The sequence below is a fragment of the Ornithorhynchus anatinus genome, chromosome 7 (assembly GCF_004115215.2).
Source record: "Ornithorhynchus anatinus isolate Pmale09 chromosome 7, mOrnAna1.pri.v4, whole genome shotgun sequence".
Lineage (NCBI taxonomy): Eukaryota > Metazoa > Chordata > Mammalia > Monotremata > Ornithorhynchidae > Ornithorhynchus > Ornithorhynchus anatinus.
The window spans coordinates 52,066,091-52,087,807 of record NC_041734.1 but is presented as its reverse complement, the minus strand read 5'-3'; the positions used below and the strand labels follow the sequence as shown (position 1 = coordinate 52,087,807).

Sequence of the window (21,717 nt, the reverse complement as noted above, 5' to 3'; positions counted from 1 at the left end):
TTTCCCGTAGACTGTGAGTCCCATGTGGGACAGAGATTGGGTCTGACCTGATTACCCTGTATCTGTCCCAGCTCTTAGAACAGTGCTTGACACGTAATGAGTGCTTAACAAATACCGGTTAAAAAAAAAAAAAAGGTCACACGCGTCTCTTGTTGGACATGATCTGGGTCTGAACTATTTATTTGTATCTGCCCTAGCCCTTAATGAGATGCTCAGCAAGTATTGAGCACTCAAATACTATCATCAGTCAATCAAATGGACTCGGATTCTACAGATTAGGGTCCCCATTAGGCAGGCCTTGGAGCGCCAGAAGGGCGGGCATTGTTTTAGGGGTTTGGGGAAGAGGGAGAGATTTCCACACTGGTCAGATATTCAGAGCTATGTCATCATTGATTATTTGGGGTTACTATTAAGCAACTCCTATTTTTTGAAGACCAATTTTCTGCAAATTGTGTGGCTTATTTTAACAAGAAGCAGCATGATGTTTTGGAAAGCTTACAGGCCTGGGAGTCAGGTCATGGTTCTACTTCCAGCTCTGCCACTTGTCTGCAGTGTGACATCGGGCAAGTCATTTCACTTCTGTGCCTCAGTTCCCTCATTTGTAAAATGGGGCTTAAGACTGAGCCTCAAGTGGGAAAGGGACTGTGTCCTACCCTATGTGCTCGTATCTCCCCAGCGAATAGTATAGTGCCCGGCACATAGAGCTTAACAAGTACCACAAGAATAATAATAATAATTAAAACTATCAAAAGAATTGTGTGTTTGTAAAAATGAAGTTTACTAATATACCCCTAAGACAATTCTGTAGGTTACTTGCGAGAAATAATTTACTTTTATTAAAATCGTAGTATATTTGTCTGAGACGGAAATTATTGTAAAGACAGTATGAAAGTATTTTAAGTCATTGATCTTCTCTTGACAGAGGTGCAATAAGAAATGCTTGCCAGATGTTAATGATTCTAGGTCTTGAAGGAAGATCAGTCTATGAAGAAGATTTTGAAGCTCCTTTTTTGGAAATGTCTGCAGAATTCTTTCAGGTAAACCAATTTTTTTGTAAGTAAATTCTGCTAGGGAATGGATTTATGTTTAGACATGTTCATCAGTCTGGAAATAAGGTCCACACATTTTGGTACACACATAGCCACTGGACACTGGAGTGCTTTTCAGCTAATGACAGCTTCAATTGAACAGTCTGCCTGTTGGCAATAAATGTGACTGCAAACAACATTGAGCTATATTTTACAATGTAAAACTGGGATCAAAATTGTAAAACTAAGGTTAGGAATTTTTTAAATTTTGGGGGGATAATAATGCTTTGAGCTTATCAGCATAGCAGGTCAGGAAGGAACTTATATAGTTCTGTGTAATACTTACCCGGTGTTTTAGGTTTTTGCTTTATTTTTAATTTTTCTGATTCAACAGGTGGCAAAGTCATATAGGATAGTAGTGGAACAGGTACAGTGGGATAGTATAGAAGTGGATGTTCTGTTGCCATTCTTCTATTCTGAACCTGTGCTAATCAATTAATGACCTATTCTTAAGGAATATGTTCCTTTAAAATCCCTATCGTAAAAATCAAAATTAAGAGCACGGCAAAATGCCAGATTTTTCTCTTATTTGGTAGAAAGATTAAACAATGCTTATTTCTTAATTACAGATGGAAAGTCAGAAGTTTTTAGCTGAAAACAGTGCTTCAGTATATATAAAGAAAGTAGAAGCTAGAATTAATGAAGAAATAGAACGGGTGATGCACTGCCTTGACAAATCAACAGAAGAGCCAATTGTGAAGGTGGTTGAGAGAGAGCTCATTTCCAAGCATATGAAGACCATAGTAGAAATGGAGAATTCTGGGCTAGTACATATGTTGAAAAATGGAAAGACAGAAGGTACGTTTTTGTGGACAGAATTAAAACCATTCACTCTGAAATGACTTTTACTGTGTAATATTGGTGAAAAAACTTGTTGTAAAGATAAGTGTTTCCAAAAAGGGAACAGCGGCCCCCACGATAAGATGTTTTGAAAATGTGAAGCATATTTAATAGTTAAGAAATCGGGAAATGTAGGCTAGGAAAGGAAATTGCAGCGCAGTTTGTAATCCCTCCTGAGGCAGGAACTTTTCCTCCCTGGGCTTTCAGGTAGTGTTAGTCTTCCACAAAAGCTGGTACCATATTTGACCGTGCGGAGAGGATCATCACTTAAGCTATAATGTAAGCATGAGCTGGGGTAGATACATTGAGAGAACATAAATTTCATGTGTAACTTGGATATTTTGGGGTTCGATGCCGTATTTTCCCTCATGTCCCTTTTTATGGACAAATCAATCTATCAGTGATAGTTATTGAACATTACTGCATGCAGAGCACTGTATTAAGCATTTGAGGGAGTACAATAGAGTAACTAGACAGTTCCTGCCATGAAGGATTATGCAGTCAGGTGCAGGGAGGGGCTGGTAATATGGATACATACATAAATGCCCTTGGAGTGAGATGAGTCTTAACAGGGAAATTTAAGTGCAGAAGTGATGCAGAAGGGAGAGAGAATAGGGTGGGGAGATGAGAAGAGTAGTCGGGAAAAGCTTCCTAGAAGAGATTTAATTTTAGAGGATGTGATCTGCCAGAAATGAAGGGGTAGGAAGTTGCAGGCAGGAGAAAGGTTGTGAGAAGAGGACAGTCGCGAGAGAGATGAAATTGAGGCACAGGTGTTAGAGGAGTAAAGTACCCAGGCTGAATTGTAGTGGAAGTTAAGTGAGGGTAGATAGGGAGAGAGCTGATTAAATTCTTTAAAGCAGATGGTGAACTTTCATCCGTAACCAGTTTCAGCAACTGTAAAAAAAAAAAAAAAAAAGTTTGTCTAAAGAGAGATTTATAGGAGGTAAACTAATTTTAAATTTAGTCAATTTAGTTTTGCAGATGTGGTATACGAAATGATATAAATTAGATGTGTGCGTGATCTTGACCAATTCTCCTGGAGTAATTTATCCTATAGCGGGGAAAGAGCTTTCCTTAGGGCTTCTGTTTCCTTAGGATTATTTGGCACTGAAGGCATTAAAAGATTAAAGAGATTAAATGGCAGCACTGTCCCAACTAGTAAATTGCAACTGTGGATGTCCTGAGCCAGGGAATGGGAGAGATAGCAAGTTTTCATTTCTTTATAAAAAAAGGTTTTGCAGTATTGACTTTAGCAAATCAATTCATGAGCTTTGACTGTCTAAAGAGTACAAAGCAACTCTACCACATTATTGGGAAAATACTAATGCGTAACCTCAGTTACCTCATCTGAAAAACAGGGATTAAGACCATGAACCCCACGTGGGACATGGACTGTGTCCAACCTAATAATGTTGGTATTTGTTAAGCGCTTACTATGTGCCGAGCACTGTCCTAAGCGCTGGGGTAGACATAGGGGAATCAGGTTGTCCCACGTGGGGCTCACAGTCTTAATCCCCATTTTACAGATGAGGGAACTGAGGCACAGAGAAGTTAAGTGACTTGTCCACAGTCACACAGCCGACAAGTGGCAGAGCTGGGATTCGAACTCATGAGCCCTGACTCCAAAGCCCGTGCTCTTTCCACTGAGCCACGCTGATTAGCTTGTATCTACCCCAGCACTTAGTACAGTGAATGCCACATAGTAAGCGTTGAATGAATCTACCTCAGTGCTTAGTATAGTGAATGCCACATAGTAAGCGTCAAACACTGCCATTAAATAGTGTGTAGATCACTATATTAAGCACTTGAAAGAATACAACAGAGTTTGTAGGTGTACAGTCTAGACGGGGAGACAGAGAGTAAAATAAAATACGGGTGGCTGTATACAGAAGTCCATAGAAGCCCTATAAATTTCCAGTTAAGGTTGAAAAGACCCAAAATGGAGGCTTTCCAGTCTATAGAGCAAATAGGCTTTCCAGTCCTTTCGCTCTATGAAGCCTGCTCCTCCCAAATCCATATTCTCAGTCCTGCCTCAAGGCAAAAGTAGAAGTGACACTGAATAGCAGGAGAGAAGCTGAGGCTAGAGAGGTACATATTGGTGTCTGAAAAACTAAGGCACTGTTGCAAGAACTAAAAGACTCTGACACAATTAGAGAGGTTCAGGACTCAGAGCATAAGAGTACAAAAGCAACTGGATTTTTCCTCCTTCAGCACTTGCAGCTGTATCATCAGTTACCCATCTAGCAGTGTTGAGGTGTAACGAAATGGTCTCAATTTCCAAAATGTTTCAAGTAAACTTGCTTAGATTGTTAATATAAAATCAGCCCCTTTTGGGTACTAAAAATGCCCATTTAAGAGTGTTCTCATTTTAATTTTTCTAAAAAGTGGTATTCAAGATATGTGCTCTTTCATACTTTGGTTTGAGGAATAAAAACAAAATACAACAGAGAACACCTGAGCAAATTTAATGTGCTACTGGTTTGCTGGAAAAATTTAATATAACAAATTTAATTTAACTCCTCTATATAAATAGATGTAGGACATGAAGTACCTGTTAAGTTTGGAAAGTTAGTTGCTGAGTGCCTCAAGGGAAAAATATGGTCAAATTAATCATTTGCCCAGTGAATAGTTTTGTAGATAAAATTGTCTAGGGCTTACATTTTTAATGTTGTAAAATTATCAGCCAGGTCAATTTTCCATTTTAAAATAGGTGAACAATTTTCTAAATAGATGCAACATGTATGTACTCTCGATTTTCAAAGTTACGATTTTGATGTACAGAAACCTCTCTGTTATCCAATTTAGCTGGTCCAGATGACCATCCCTCACGAAAAACTAAACTTAGATAAATGAAAAGCATGGATGGGGTCAAATTTGGTTTATGTATACCATTTTAGTTTCAAAGTGCTGTTATCTGTTTCTCCTGCAAGTTTGTTGATTTAATCATTGTGGCCTAGGGAAAGCCCATGGAACAGGGAGTCAGGAGTCCCCAACAATTCCCTGCTGTGTGACCTTGGGCAACTCATTTAAGTTTGGTGTGCATCACTTTCCTCACCTGTAAAATGGGAATAAAATACCTGCTCTCCCTCCCACTTAAACTGTGAGCCCTGTCGGGGACAGCACCTGTGACCAATCTGAGTGCATCATCTGACTCTTAATGCTTAGCACATAATAAGCACTTCACTAATAATGTTCTTGTTCTTGTTATAAAGTAAAAAATAGTGTAATTAGATAGTCATTTAATAGTAATCTGATCAGAAAAATTGCTGCGTAGTCAGTTACTCAGTGGTATTTATTGAGCACTGTTTGTGGTCTTTATTGAGCACGATACTAAACACTTGGGAAAGAGCCGTATATACCACAGAGTTGGTAGACACGTTCATAGTCAGATAATCAAGAGGAGACTGTGTCGTCTCTTTTCAATATGGTATTTTAGAAGTAGAAAAACTGTCTGGAATAGTAGACTTGGGTCCAAGCGTGATTCATCCAAACTTTAGGTACAGCTAGCCAGAACGGTCTGGCTCACTTGCTCATACATGAAGGGTCTCAGGTTCTCAGGCTCATAGAGGGAGAGCAGTGATTCTCTAGTGTCGTGAACGACGAGAAAGTCGTACTCACCCATCTCCCTTGCCCAGCCAGGCCCTGTCATCAGCACGGAACCAAAGAGAGGAAGAAGAGGGCCAACTGTCCTAATACCAACATTATCATTATTATTATTACTGTGCTGTAGAAGCAGTGTGGTCTAGTGGCTAGAACGCGGCCTGGGGGTCAAAAGGACCTGGATTCTAATCAGACTGTCAGTCTGCTGTGTGGCCTTGGGCAAGTCACTTAACTCGTCTATGCCTCATTTACCTCATCTGGAAAATGGCGATTAAGACAGTGAGCCGCATGTGGGACAGGGACTGTGTCCAACCTGATTAGCTTGCATCTACCCCTAACTCTTTGTACAATGCCTGGCACATAGTAAAGGCTTAACAAATACCTTTAAAAAATAATAATTTTTTAAAAACCTGTAGAGGTGTACACAGATTATCACATGTATCTGGGGGTTGGGAGGGTATGTAAATCATTTTCATTCAGTTGTATTTAGTAAGTGCTTACTGTGTACTTGTCACTTGGGAGAGTACAATAAAACAATAAGCAGACAGATTACCCGCCCACAACGAGCTTTGTGCAGCACACTGTACTAAGCACTTGGGGAGAGTACAGTAAAATAGAGTTGACAGACACATTCTATGCCCGTAGCGAGCTCACAGGTTAGAATGCAATATATAAGTGTACGCAGGCTGCAGAAGTACAGCTAGGCTATTTTGTTTTAAAGATATATCGGAGCTTAAACAGCGAGAATATTTTCCTAGCAGAGAGGGGAGATTTTGTACATCATTTCAATCGAAGAAAAAGCGTAGTTGATCTCTCTCAGACTTAGCATATGGAATTATTTGTGAACACATCTTATCCCAGTTCAAGTTTTGCCCCTAGCAGTGTCTCCCATCCCCGTCCTTTTGTCTTCACTCCCTCCTGCCAGTGTCCAGCCCCATGGGGCCACCCTCTTTAAAAAAATATATAAATAAATAGGGCAAGTATAGGTTAAATCGGAGGCGTCATGTGGGCCTGATTGATGTGACAGCTTCTAGAGAGACAGTCCACCGTGGGTTTGCCCCTACCATCTTTTGTCTCTTGCCCCGTTCTATATGTACCAGCCAGCCTGCCCCTTCAGCAAAGACCCATGGAACTTTGGTAGGGGGAGTATTCAGTGTGGGGGGCTGTTAGAGCTTCAGCTGGTAAGAGGGATGGAGATGAGGAAGGAGAAGGAGAAATGGGGTGGGGGCCTGTCATCCTGCCTTAAGTGAGATTGTTCAGTAGTCCAGAGTTTGGTTTAAGTTAAAAACTAAGAACACTTCTTTTCCATAGTTTTCCATGGCACCATTTTGATACATTTGAGACTGTGGGTTTTGGCTTTCTGGTTTTTTTTTTTTTAAAGGCTGTTTGTTCTTAGATATTTTTTTAAAGAACCATATAAAGTAAAGCATACTTAAAGCTTTTCTTTCTTTTTCTCTCAGTAATGTTTTAAAAATGTATAATTTTGAGGAAGAGAGAGATTGTGATTGTTCTGAGGTTTGGAGGGGGCAGTAAAAATAAAGATAAATAAATGGTGGTATTTGTTAAGCACTTACTATGTGCAAAGCACTGTTTTAAGCGCTGGGGGATACAGAGTGATCAGGTTGCCCCACGGGGGGCTTACAGTTTTAATCCCCATTTTACAGGTGAGGTGACTGAGGCACGGAGAAGTGCAGTGACTTGCCCAAAGTCACACAGCTGGCAAGCAGCGGGGTTGGGATTAGAACCCACGACCTCTGCCTCCCAAGCCCAGGCTCTTTCCACTGAGCCACGCTGCCTTTTTAATTTTTTTTTCTAGTTTTGCAAGCGTGTTCCCGAAAGTAATGCTTAAAAGAGAACATAATTGAACCACTACAGGGTCAGTCACGAATGTCTATTTAGTAAAGTTTGATTGCACACCTTTTGTTTATCATAAGACTTGATGTAGTTATTTTTTTTTTTATGCTTTCTGATTTTAGACCTTGCTTGCATGTACAAGTTATTTAGCCGGGTGCCAAACGGTTTGAAAACAATGTGTGAGTGTATGAGCTCCTACCTGAGGGAACAAGGTAAAGCCCTCGTTTCTGAGGAAGGAGAGGGGAAAAATCCTGTCGATTATATCCAGGTAAGTAAGCGTTTACATTCTTCACCGGAGTGTTTCTTTTTACTTGTGTGTAACCCAAGGAGCAAGTTTGAGAGGAAAAAGCACTTTCTTGGCCTCCTCTCATTGTGGTCTAATTGTAAAGAAGTCGTTAGAGAGTGTGGGTAAACCAATCGCGTACATTTTTGATGTTCTAATGTGCTCTATGCTATGGAAAAATAGGTCATTAAGTGCCTTGTGAAAGCAAATATATCTTTAGAGGTTTATTTTTAAAGTATTTCATCTTCACATCACTTGCAGCTGTTGGGTTCCTGCTCAATTTAACATGATATAAAAGAAAACAAAAGAAAATACTTTCTTCGCTACTGCTTCTGATTTGGTTTTCTGTTTGAATTTTTGTAAAATTGGAGTGGTGGAAAGGAGTAGTAATACTAAAGGTTCCACCCATATGGAATGGGGATAAGGCAAAGCCTTCACCCCGACAGTTGGATGTAGTCGCCCCACCCGGCTCACTAGAAAGTCATCGATGCCCGAAGCTGGAGTCAGGATAATAATGATAATAATTATTATGGTACTGGTTAAGCGCTTACTATGTGCAAGGATAGACTCTTGGCCCTGACTCTCTTCCCGACCCCAGTCTTGTCTGGGGATTGAGCGGTGGGCTCCCGGCCTTGATTGGGTAAAAGATGTTCGAGGCCCCACTGGCTCTGACTTTGAAAAATCAGTAGCATTTCCGGTCCTGACATCGGATGGGGGACCAGGCTCCCTGCCTGGGCTGACCACTTTCCATGTGTGTCCCCCTTCCCTTACGTGTGTGTGTCTACGTCCCCCTTTCGGCCTCCCCACTCCATTCACCTTTCCGGTCTCGTGTATATGTGTGTGTGCGTGTCCATGTCTGGGGGGGCTAGGGGTGTGTATGTGTGTATATGTATCTGCTTGAGCCCGAAGGTCTCATTTTTCCCCTACCCTCACTCCCTTGCAAGTTTGCCCTCTTCACCTGAAAGTTAAAAGCTGGAACTCCTGAATGGCATTAGAACGTCTCTCTCAGAAATTAACGTACAAGAATAAAAAGAAGTGTTTTTCAGAGCTGTTGTAGATATGTGGGCAAACATTTAAATTATGTGATCATTAAATTTTCTTTTTTTATTGATTAGGGGTTATTGGATCTGAAGAGTAGATTTGATCGCTTTCTTCAGGAATCATTCAACAATGACCGGCTCTTCAAACAGACAATTGCGGGTGACTTTGAGTATTTTCTCAACCTCAACTCCAGGTCCCCAGAATACCTCTCATTATTTATTGACGATAAGCTGAAAAAGGGAGTCAAAGGAGTAAGTACATAAATGCACTTGAGACATCCAGTTAAGTCTCTCAAAGTTAAAATCAAACTAACATGAGTAGATTGCAGCCTCCTTTAGGCAAAGATTGTTTTTCTTGCCCCCGTGTTCCCTGAGCATTTAGTACAGTGCTCGGCTCACAGCGAGCACTTTAAAGAATATTGTTGATGTTGAGAAACCAATTTTCTGTTGTCTGTCAAGCACCCATAGTAAGTACATGTTGTAATCAATTTTATGAATCGGTATGGTGCAGAATGTGAAGGAGGGTTGAGTCTCCATCCCCTGATCTCTGTGACGAAAAACTAGATCACCTGCCGACTTGGGTGACATAGTCAGTCATTCACCTGCTTAAAGGCCGGGGAGTCGAGGTTGCGGCCGTCTCCGGTAGGCTCTCGGGTCGGGCCGGAGGATCATCGCTGTCCCCTGCCGTCACCTGAGCTGCAGTGACACGGGTGCAGCTGGCCCCTCTTGGGCTGCTCACTGTGAGCAGAGAATGTGTCCACCGAGATTGTCTCTATCTGTTGCCTAAATGTACTTTCCAAGCACTTAGTACAGTGCTCTGCACACAGTAAGTGCCAAGTAGATACCACTTGATTGCTTAACTGTTGATTCTCTTTCTCCCTGTTTAGTTACATTCCTAGAGTCACAGCTTTCAGCCCTTTTTTCTAGTCCTTTGTGGTTGTGTAGTATGACTGGTCACACTCTGCCGAACAAAAAGGAGATGTCATACTTTTAAGAGCATAATAACAGAAATATGCCAAGATGGTAGAGAAAGTCTTTGGATGCAGGGGAGATGCACAGAATAATTTGTGGCCCATAATGTAGCAGTTTAAATTTGCCAGGAACCCAAACAGAGAGAACTAGATTTTCCGTAGCGAGAAGGAAAATATCTAAATGTCAGTTTTATTGGGGGAAGGAATGCGTTGATGAGTATATTTTAGATTTCTATCAACCTGGTTACTTATTTCAAAAAATGTGTGTTGTATTCTTGACTGCCACCTGCTCCAGTACAAATTCACAAATAGACAAAAGAGATTTATTGAAAAGGAAATGAGCTTTTATTTCATTCATTCATTCAATCGTATTTATTGAGCATTTATTGAGTGCAGACCTAAGGCCCTGGGACGGTACAGTACAACAATAAACAGACACTCTGCTTGCCCACAACGAGCGTACAGTCTGGGAGATGGACTATAATAGATTCTCTCTGGTAATGGTATTTATTAAGCAGCTGCAGTACTCAAAGTACTGTACTAAAGACTGGCAAAAAAAAATTCAAGAATGAGAACGGGAAACCTTCCCCGTTCTTCCCCCTAAGCCGCTTTCAGTCTAAGTTCTACTGAGTGTTCATGGAGAATTTCATGAAAAGTGGGAAAGCAGTGTCAATCTAGATTGGTCTCAAGGGGCTTTTCTCTTCCCCTATAAAATACCTGGATTTTATTCACAGAGTCCATTCACATTATTAGCCTTTTTTTGGTCCTTACAACATCCCTGTGAGGTAAAGGTAAGTACTTTCCTTGTTGCCGATGAGGAAACTAAGGCATGGAAAGGCTGATTGGCCTTTGCTTTAGACTAGAACCCAGGTCTTCCTCTTCCTCCTCCTGACTTGGGCTTTTTCCACTTTGCTACACTATCCTCTGTTTCTGGGACTGTGCGGTGGGAGAACTGGAGGTGTGCATCACCAAACTATTTTCTAGGCATTTATACATTAATGTTACTACTGATCCTAGTTATGTTGATTTTATAAATGAGCTATTCTTAGCGATCTAATTTTTTTAAATTATCTTTCACTTAATTTTGCAGTTAACAGAACAAGAAGTAGAGACAATATTGGATAAAGCAATGGTCCTATTTAGGTTTATGCAAGAGAAAGATGTATTTGAACGTTATTATAAACAACATCTGGCTAGAAGACTTCTTACCAACAAAAGTGTTTCTGATGACTCTGAGAAAAATATGATATCTAAATTAAAGGTAAGGTAGACAACAAAATTAAGATCTCACAACTTAAAGGGATTTTATTTGTTACATTAAAATTATTGCCGTTTGTATTAGTATTCCAAGGTACTAGGCTGGCATTCAAATGAAATTAAGTAGTAAAAGATGGCATTTTAGTTTTACGTTTTGCTAACTTGAAATACCTTAGTGGGAAGGAGGTGTAGTTAAATGCTTTCTTATTCTTAAAGTGCAGCCTTTAGTTCAAAAGTAAAGTGGTTTTAGGTTGTTCCTAGTAAAAGAAAATCCCTTCGTTTTGTTTGTGAAGACAAAAGCCTCCAGGGTTCAGGCTAATATCTGAAATGTAAAAGTGGTTTGCATTTTGCACAAAATGTTCTGTGTTATTAAACAAAAGTTTAAAAGTGATTCTGAAAGTTTAAAATGTGAGAATAAAAACCAGCAGTATTGGGTGTGTTAGGGAAATGGAAATAGGGGAGGGACAGGACAGAGAGAAGAGGATCAGATTGAAGCAGTGGAGTAGGGCCAGCCAGAGACCATTATGGTGATGCCCTCACACTGAGAGAAGAAGTGCGTCAAAATAGAAACAGCTGCCCTCTTTGGAGCCTAGGGCCCGTGATGGTTTTCGAGGCAGTGGCTGGGACAACGAGTTTTATTCGGTCCTGCTGCTGCCGCCCCGGCTCTGCTCTTACCCGGGCTCCCAACAGAGGCGAAAGCCCAGGGCGGAAGCCCAGGAAGAAGCAGAGGAACGGGAGCAGATAAAAATAGAAGACTCAGCTGCTGCTGCTGTCTCTGCCGGAGCTAGAAAGGCTGGGGGTCATCTTCCAAGGCAGAGAAGACGGAGCGTATTTTCTTCCATGCACTGCCTGCCTTGACGTGTGGTTTTGCACAGCAGGGAGCTGGCCATCTCATTCCCTTCTGAAATGTAGACAACCCCTTTCAGGTTGCCTTAATGCACTAAAAATGTTCATCAGTGTTTATGGAGCAGCACCATCTTCCTAACTGAGATTTTCTGTGGCACTGAAAATATTTTCTGTGGATATGGTTGGGTTTTGAAAGAATATTTCTGTTTCGGCGTTATAGTGAAGATGGGTTATGTGGCGCTACTGAAGGGAGGAAATTATTTATCAGCTTGAAGTGTTAAGGACCTTGTATAATGCAAGAGAGTACAGTCACTTCTCCTGTAATGTGTGAGTTCATTATGTGTTTGGATCGAACGCTATTGGGGAATTAGGGAATGTTCTTCCAAAAACAAGCATATATTTGAGTAGTACACAGTGTATTGTTGGAAAAAAGAGTGTGTGCTTATGTGTGGCATTGATTAAGACACGCGTGCTAGATTGTGTGTTCCTTAACCTGGAATTCTTCAAAGTAAACCTCCATGTTTTGGAGAACTGACTGTACACTCGTCATCTGAAGGCCTGGAAGTGAAGATTAGGAACTGAGTTTTATAACAGGAACTATTCAAAATTGTGGAGGTTAGCATGTGTGGCTGGGAAGAGGAGGAGGAGAAGCTATCCTTTCCCCCATTTTCCAGTTGAGCGATTTGCGCAAGTTCACCCAACAGGCCATTGGAAGAGCTGGTACTAGAATTCAGGTCTCCCGACTCCTGGCCCTGTACCATTTCATGATAATAATTGCTCTCCCTACTCATGCGGATGAGTTTTTTTCTGCTGTGACCTAAAAATGTGAAGGAAAAGACACCTAAAATGTATCCCATTCTGTGTTAGTCCTAAAAAAATTTCTCAACACTGAGATGGTCTACCTGGGTTCATGAGTCTGTTCTTCAAAGTGTTTTAAGAGTTATTTGGATTATTTTGTGTTTTATAGTTTTGTGGTTGTTGTTTTTTTACTCCAGACTGAATGTGGATGTCAGTTCACATCGAAACTGGAAGGAATGTTCAGGGATATGAGCATCTCAAACACAACTATGGATGAATTCAGGCAACATCTACAGTCAACAGGAGTAAGCTACATTTATTTGCATTCACTTCATAATCTAAAATGACACCTCTTTCTTGGAAAATATATTTATACAAGGAAATGACGGAAGTTAACCATTTTTGGTGTGCTTTAAAAAAAAATCTTTTTCAACAGGAATAATAATCAAAATAATCGTGATGCCTGTTAAAGCACTTACTATGTGCCATACACTGTACTAAGCTTCGGGGTAGACTTGAAGGTCATTATATCAGTCACAACCCCTTCTCACATGGGTCTCCGAAGGTATTAAGGAGGGGAGAACAGGTATTTTTAATCCCCGTTTTACCGATGAGGAAAGTGAGACACCGAGTCGCTAAGTGACTTGCCCAAAATCACACAGCAGAATAATGGCTCAGAGACCAAGTCCTATGACTCCCAGGTCTGTGCTCATTTCACTAGGTCACGCACACAAAAACAAACCACTTTACCCATCTGTAAGCATGAAGGAACCCACCCATGGGACTGGACTGATAAAAGCTGCTTAAGTTTGGTTAGGTTTGCAAGTATTTCCAGTGCCTCGATTGTCTCCCCATTCTGCAGGGGACCAGAAATGAGCCTGGGCTGAACTGAAGTGGTTCAGGCTTCCATGTTGTAGCGTGAATGTCATGTGAATGGCAGTTTTGTAGATTCACAGTTATTCCTTGGACTTCCAGGAGCCAAACATCTGGATCAGAGTGGGATCTGGCCAGACTGGGCTGGATTGGCTTCTGGGGCTCCAAACAAAATATTTTATACTTCATTTTTAAATAGGAGAGGTGCCAGAGAACTATCAATCAGATTTGTTGAACACTTACTATGTTCAGAGCGCTGTACCAAAGATTTGGGAGAATGCAGTATACAGAGTCAGTGGACTTGATCCCTGCCCACACTAGCTTACGAGCTAGAGGGGGAGGCAAACGTTAATATAATTATATAAATTATGGGTACGTGCATAAGTGCCACCAAGCAGGAAGCCTTTATATTGCTGATCAAGCTTCTCCCAGCTGTCACAAGAACTGAAGGAAAAGGATCAGTTTTGAGAGGTGGGAACAGTTGGCCCTTCATTAGTTGCAGCTCCTAATTTAATCCAAGCCTGCTAACAACTTCATTCCTCATTGGATGTGGTCCATAATTCCTTCATTCCATAACCCTCCTTACTCTGAACAAACAGGTGCCAGGGCTGGCTTCATTTTTGCTGGACACCATGGAGGCAAGAGGGAATCAGTTGACAGGGCAGGTTCAATTTGGGTGCTGTATTTTGTCTCCTCCCCTCACCCCCGATCTAGTGTTTAGATCCCTTTACTAGGTATCTCCCTCCGCCCCCACCCCCAAAAAAAATGATTTGTCCATTACTTAGTTCATCCATGGAAAGGCTTTCTATTGCCATATTTTCTTGAAGGAAACAGCTAATGCTGAATGATCAGTGTGATCTTGCTAAAAAATTCTAACCAGGACTCTTCTTGTAAAGGAAATAGAAAATGCAAATTATTTTCAAATCTGCATGAGTTAGAGATGTAATTCTGAATTAAAATTTACTGTAGATTCCCATTAGCTGAGCTAGCTGGAGTATGGTTGAGGAACAGATCTTGCAAGTACTTTATATTCACACGCAGCTACACTTCCTTGGACCCGTTTTTGTTTTTGTCATTTGTTTCATTCACCCACCTTTCCCAATTCTTTCCATCTACCTTCCCCTCAGGCTGTTTGTTGTAGTTGTTGCCTGCCGTTGTGATTCCCCCCGCAACCTCCCTAAAACGTTACAGTTCCTCTGCCCAAAAAGGCTTTGGCCCTCAATAGACCAGCTCCTCAGACAAGATTAACCTAAACTCAAGGGACCTCAAGCTGTCCCTCACCAAGGTAGCAAAGTCTCTTCAATCAGTCAGTTGTATTCTTTGAGCACTTACTGTGTGCAAAGCACAGTACTAAGCACTAGGGAGGGTACAATACGCACTCCTGCTCTTTAGGAGCAGGAATACGCTCAGGAAGGAGAGCATTGGCTAGTATCATTGTTTTCCCACACCTCTTTTCCCTCTTTCTCATGTCTTCCTCAGAAGACTATAGGCTCTTTCTCCCAAAAGCAGCATTTGGGTGAAGTGCATCTCAACACCACCAAACTATTCGCCAGTAGGATCTGGAGCAGGCAGTTGCTCCGGCACTTCAGATGGTACTTCCTGCCTGGATCCTTGCGGCCGTGACTTGAAGAAGTCCATCTTTCCCACAGTCCTGCCTGGGCTGCAAAGTGGGGTGTTTTCGAAAGGAACTTGCCCTCTACCCCGAGCCCATGGTTCTGCAGGAACATGGGGCTTACCTTCAGAGGGGCTGGCCGGCCTGTGCAACAAATTCCACGTTCTTAATTTGGGATTTGGGATCCATGTGGGTCTAGGGCCAATTGGTCCTCGGGGGAAAAATTTTTTGCCAGAACACCAGGGAAAATGCTGTTGTCAGGTGCTGTCTCAGAAATTGCTTTCTCTTCGACCACTGTGTTGTCACCTATCAAATCTTAGAAATGCAGAGCGTACATGGCCACTCCAAAAACCCCAGTTGTGCTGCTGTGGAGTTGTGTGGGCATTGCATCAGATATGTAAATTTTCTTAAACACTCCCCATCTCTTCCCCCAGGAATTTGACTTTGCCTAAAGAAAGACACTGAGCCAAGTATTAGCCTTCACTTGCTCCTGATGTGTTGGTCCAAGCCCTAGGATTTTGCCTTTTGGCGTGGGTAGGGCTCTGACCCCCATGGAAGCTGCTGTTGTGCCTTTAGCTCTGAAGGGCCACCTTAATCAAAAGCAGTGTTCAAGCAGAATAACATTAAGGCCAAACTTAATGATCTCAATTCTTTGTGGAAAATGCAACAACCTTACTACAGAGTTGTGCGCACAGCGCTCAATAAATACCATTAATTGGTTGATTTCAAGAGTGGCAGAGGAGAGAACACTCCCATTTCGACTCACTCCTGAGCACCCATTTTGACTGTCTGAGAGAGACTCACCTGGAGCCGGGAACTTCTGACCACTGACACCAGAAGTTCCCCATGCCTATCGCTAAAAGGTGCTTAGAGGAGCTACATTTTAAGAGGGCAGCAGTTCTGTAGAAGTTTTCTGACCTCCAAAAATCTTACCTTTTCTCTCCTGTTCCTCAGAAGTGTTATTTAAAGTGGTTGATCCCTAAACACAATGGTGTAATAAATTTCATTTCCTTCCCTTGTGCTCCTTTGTTTCTAGTCTTTATGAAATAGCCATGATCTTTAGGCGACGCTATTCTCCAGATGAAACCAATGCTGATAGAATTACTCATAACCCTGAGTGCTACGATACCGTGGCAGGCAGGCAGGCAAGCAGGCGTGGAGGCTGAGCCAACTGAAACTTCCATATTTTATGACTTCATCATTTTGCCTGGGGTATTTCCCAGCCTTTGTATCTCTTGGCAGTTACTGTGATGAGAACCTTGCAGATTTGGGGCATTGCAGGCCTTGATTGCTTTTTCTAAGCCCCTTGTTGGGAGGAACTGGGTCTGAACCGATTGTGTTATATCTGCCACAGCACTCAGCAGAGTGCTTGGCACAAAATATGTGCTTAACGAATGCTGTTTTTGTCATATTTTAAGATTCAGAACCTCAGTAGCAGCATAGAAAAGGAAGAAGTATTTTCAGAAATTTATGTGGCCCATTTTGAAAGATCACCCCATCTAAAGCATAGAGACCCATCCGTTTTCTCAGTGATTTCTAGCTCACTGAAAGATCTCTCTATCCTTTCCGCTTACCTAATCTTGACTGAAGGACATCATATTTTGGGATGGTGCTTTATTCACTGTGAGTTTTATGGATTTATCCTTACTCAATCTCAGTGGCAGTTAAAGTGGGGAGTACAAATACCTGGATGAGAAAAGCAGTTGTTTCCTAACACCTACTTATCTCATGGTAAGCAGGAATAGTGTTGTGTTTTTCAAAAGCTTAATCCATGTTCTCCATCTAGAAGTAGGAAGAAGTTTGGGCACCTTGCAGCTTTAGGGTTTTCAGACTCTTACTTTTCAACGTTGAAGGAACGAAATCTAAATGTGCTTGTCAGATTTTCTCTTAGAGTCCTCAGTTTTACAGTATTTAGAGCATTGTTCTCCAAAATATTGCCCAGAAAAGGAAGTAGCATGTTTAGCTATCCCATGGCCGTGCAGGTGCTTGCTTGGAGAACACCAAACTGCAGATCTTAGGAAGGAAGCAAGATGCTTTCTCCTGAACTTTACTGGGGCTGCAGGAACTACCGATGATTCTCCCGCAGCCCCAAGCCATATTTGAGTGACTAGAAATCCCCTGAAACTGTTCTTGTACAGTTTGGACCAAAGTAATAATGTCTGCCTTTCAGATAAACTAAGCTTTTTTTTTTTTTTTTAGTAGCCCCAAGTAGGTTTTGTTCCCCAGCAGCACAAGCAGGAATCCCCACAGTCTTTAGTCTTGGTTAATCTTCCGTAAGTTTCAAAGGGACCGTATGTAGGAATTTAGAAGTAACCTGTCGTATTTATTGAACCATTCTTATGGGAAAAATGAAGAGGAAAGTTGAGCTGAGTTGTCTTCTCTAAGAGCAAGAACAGGTTTTTTCATCACAAAATCTGGAGGTTGTCATAGTATAGTTCCCTATTGGTCTTTTGAGGAAGAAGAGAAATCAGTCAGGCAGAGTGAGAAGATAGGAGGATCAGGGTTATGAAGTGAAAGTCACAGAGTAAGGAAGGTGAGGAGAGAGAAAATAGATAAAGATAGGGGGAGTCTCTCCCTTCAGAAATAATGGATGAGCCAAAATTAACAGCAGGCAGTTTTTTTCATTTTTTTTTTCTTTATCCATTTTCTTTTAATTGGGGATTTAAGGGGGAAGGGCGAAATGTGGGCGTCGTGAGAACAATTGAAGCTAGTGACTGGAAGAAAGAGTTAAGTGGGTTGAGAGTACTGAAAGCTTGGGTGGGGGCAGATGGATAAGAGGGAAGAAGTAGGGGGGAAAAAGCATCCTTGCTACTGCTTTATAGGGAAAGTCTGCTATTTTATTCTTAAAGCCAACTAAAGCCCCAGTTTGTTTTCATCCCTTGTTCCATATCTCTGCAGTCTTCCTACAGTACCGCTGGATATCAGGCCAAAACAACTTTAGACCAATTCCCCAGAATCTTATAAGTGTACCTCTGCACAAAGTGGATCTGTGGATTTTACTACATTACCTCCAGATCAGTAATGAGAATTTTAAATTTTAAAAATTCTAGAACTGATCCCTAGAGAACTCATTCAGAAAAGTGACTAATTATTCCTAATTCTTGATTCCTGATTTGTGTCTATTATAACCCCAACAGAACATTGTCACCTTTGGTAATTCTTACCTATTGTTTAAAAAGGACCCTGGGTTAGAATGTTGTCGTGGCCTTTGAAAAATCTATGTATATTAAGTCTATTGATTATCTTCGCTTAGATTGTGAGGGCCCGCCCCCAAAGAACAGGGACCATGTCTAATTCCTACTTGTGTCTTCTCTCCCAGTGCTTAGTACAGTGCTCTGCACACAGTAAGCACATAATAAGTACATTTACTACTAAATACAGGTGTTCCATTAACCCTCTCTTAGAGTGGCTTTGATTTACATCTTTTTACGTCTGGGGTCTTTTGTGACCCGACTACTTTTGGGTTGGCAAGGTAATTGGCTGTCTTTATTTAGGCTTTGCTATTTAAGCAGGGTTTTTTTTGTTGTTTGTTCATTTTTAAGACAATTTTGTCCTTTACTGACCTCTTTTACCTTGTCACTTGGCCATTAGTCAATGTCAGTTTCTTTACTCTGTAGAATATATATTTTGTGATGTATTGATATTGGATGTGCCTCCAACTTTTGTGTTTGCTTTTTTTTTTCTTGTCCTTTGAATTTTTATTATGATTTTCACTCTGTCATAATTCCTTTTCTAAAATGAAGTATCCTTGTGGTGGTACGTTTTGGCCTTCTCACCCCAGCAGGAATGAATGTTAAGTTTGCCGTGTTCTGACTATTTCATATATCTCATGTACTTCCTGTTTCAATTATTCAAAGATAGTTGCTTTTCCCATCAAAAGGAGGGACACAACTGGGGACTGTATTAAAAATTTAAGTTAATTCTCGTTCGAAAATATAATAAAATTACACTCCATAGAACATAGACTACATCCTGTGTAAAATTTTGGGCTTTTTCTTCCTGATTTCATTTTGCAGGTGTCATTAGGTGGTGTAGATCTTACAGTGCGAGTCCTCACAACAGGATATTGGCCCACGCAGTCAGCTACACCAAAGTGCAACATCCCACCAGCACCAAGACACGCTTTTGAGATATTTAGGAGGTAAACAGTAAACCGAATTCAGGATTTACTTGAAAGAAACAAGTTTACCAAGATTTCACTGTTTTTACTTTTTTTTTTTAATTATCCAGTTCACTTTCTATTTCTCTTCCCCAAATGTAACTCACAGCTCTTACATTCAGCTCTGAGCAATGTCCGTTGGATACATTTAATACATTACCTTTTAATAAAGATTCTATAATGCTCTAAGGATATTTGGGCAGGGGAAGATGAGAAAATCTACAGTATTTTGATGAGATAATCTATGGTTTTTTACCCACTATCAAACTGTAGCCAAATCCACCATTTGAGATTTACTAGAAGGGTAGATTTAATTAAAACATGAATACTGGATATATTTACATATATATAAGCAACTTTTATCTTTTTCTAGATTTTATTTAGCCAAACACAGTGGTCGACAGCTGACACTCCAACATCACATGGGTTCTGCAGATCTCAATGCCACTTTTTATGGACCAGTAAAAAAGGTAAATATGAGGAAGTTAAACAGTTGTTCATACTAAATACTGTCATGGATAACTTAAAATTATAGTATACCTAGAAAGTGTATGTTAAATTTGTGACACTGAATTTTTAAGGCTAATCTTTGTAGAAATGTTTAAAATTTGCAGATTATTTCCATTTTTTAAATATTTCTCTGACAGGTATTGTGCTAACAGAGGGATAAACTGTTTGTCTCTCTTCCCATTCCCTTATCCAACATCTTCTTTAAAATCTCATATTCTTTGCCAGTAATCCTCCTTGGGATTTTTTTAGGCATGTCCAGAATAATGTAATTAACTAAAATTACAACACCTAGAAAAATTGGAAGTACTTGAATATGATGTCTTTATTATCAAAATAATTAGTTTTTTATCCTAGATTGCAAGGCTAAAATTAATTTTGTATTGGTTATTTTATGGTTTAGGAGCTCAAAACAGGATTGTTCTTTTTCTTGAGCTGAGAGCAGTATAAAAATCTTAACCACAAAATTAAGAAAAAGAACATTTCGAAAGGTTGCCAAAAACTGGGTGTACTTGAGCAGTGAGAGTAATATTAGCGAATTATCTTAAGGCAGTATGTTTCCATTTTATTTTCCCAGTGTGCCAACATTTTGGTTGAATTGTTGTTCAGTGGTTGCATTCTATCATTTAAGTTTGAAAGGAAGCTGTTGGACTTCACGGGATTAGCAGATCAGAACAGTGGTAATTTTACTCAGCGACTGTGCCAATCACCTTGTGATTGACCACATTAAATAGTATTTAATAGTATTTATTGAGCGCTTACTATGTGCAGAGCACTGTACTAAATGCTTGGAATGTACAATTCGGCACAGATAGAGACAATTCCTGCCCATCGACGGGCTTACAGTGTATTCAGGGGAGACAGACAAAAACAAGACAACATAATCACGATAAACAGAATCAAGGGGATGTACACCTCATTAACAAAATAAATAGGGTAAATAGGGTAATAAAGATATATACAAATGAGCACAGTGCTGAGGGGACATCAACTTATGCCATACACACAGAAGGGAAACAGCTACCCACGATCTAAAAAGAGTGGCATCTGATATACGCTAGCATAGTATTGCCAAAGGACCTCGAAGGTAAAACAAATGTTAGAGCATAAGTGTGGGTGGATCACCGTCATCCGATGGGCTCCAAGCTCGCACTAACCAACCACTCTATTTGCAAAATGACCGCTAAGCCACCAAGACAATTACATGATAGGCTCCCGGAGGACAAAGCCATCTGCAGAGAGCTTTGCGGTAACATTCCAGCCTCCCTGTTGTAAGAGGGACCTCCATTCACAATCTCCAGCTTGAAACAGCAAGTGGGCATTACTGGGTTGCTTGTATCCACCCCACGCTTAGTATAGTGCCTGGCACGTAGTAAACACTCACTAAATGGCACAGTTATTCTTGGGCATGACGAAGAGGTGTTTGCGATTTGTTCAGTGCAGAAGTTTGAGATTTAAACAGTCTATTTGAAGGAAAAAATGCTTCAGCTAAAGCTCCTGGCTGCTTCTCAGACGAGAGAGGCTTACAGAGGGATGGAGAGGAGTGCTTCTCAGGCAACTGGTTGCCTTAGGCGGAATCAAAGCCTCTTTAGGTATCGCAAGAGGAAACTTTAGAACATCTAGGACTTCTGCTCAGCATGTTTCTTCCAACCATCCTGTCCATCGTGTGGGTTGACCTAAAGGTATAAATGCACCAAAAACTTCTGTCACTGAACATCAAAAGCCACGTGCGAGCTTTTCGTCCACAGGCCGGTGAGGGTTGTATCGAAGAAAATCTAAGTTAAATATGTCTTCGGAGTCTAGCCAACTGGCATTTCTAGGCAAGTCCTGGAGCCCCAGAAGCTTGGGTTCAGGGTTCATCCCGCTGATAAAGCGTTTACAGCTGTTCAGAAACCGAGGGCAAAATGATGAATCGTACCAATAGCTGAGAGGACTCGAAAGGATAAACTAAAGATCAGACTCGGTCTTAAAATGAAGAATAAACTAAAG

The 21,717-nt window shown here is 40.9% G+C and overlaps 1 protein-coding gene across 1 annotated transcript in view; it reads left to right on the top strand.

Annotated features, from left to right (window-relative positions):
- CUL3 (cullin 3) overlaps positions 1–21,717 on the top strand; it is a 105,033-nt gene that overhangs the window by 74,927 nt on the left and 8,389 nt on the right. The window contains exons 5-12 of the mRNA XM_029068606.2: positions 923–1,037; positions 1,658–1,886; positions 7,505–7,650; positions 8,781–8,957; positions 10,767–10,937; positions 12,775–12,882; positions 19,079–19,203; positions 19,595–19,691. Coding sequence (XP_028924439.1) covers positions 923–1,037; positions 1,658–1,886; positions 7,505–7,650; positions 8,781–8,957; positions 10,767–10,937; positions 12,775–12,882; positions 19,079–19,203; positions 19,595–19,691 — 1,168 coding nt within the window. The remainder of the gene's footprint in view (positions 1–922; positions 1,038–1,657; positions 1,887–7,504; positions 7,651–8,780; positions 8,958–10,766; positions 10,938–12,774; positions 12,883–19,078; positions 19,204–19,594; positions 19,692–21,717) is intronic.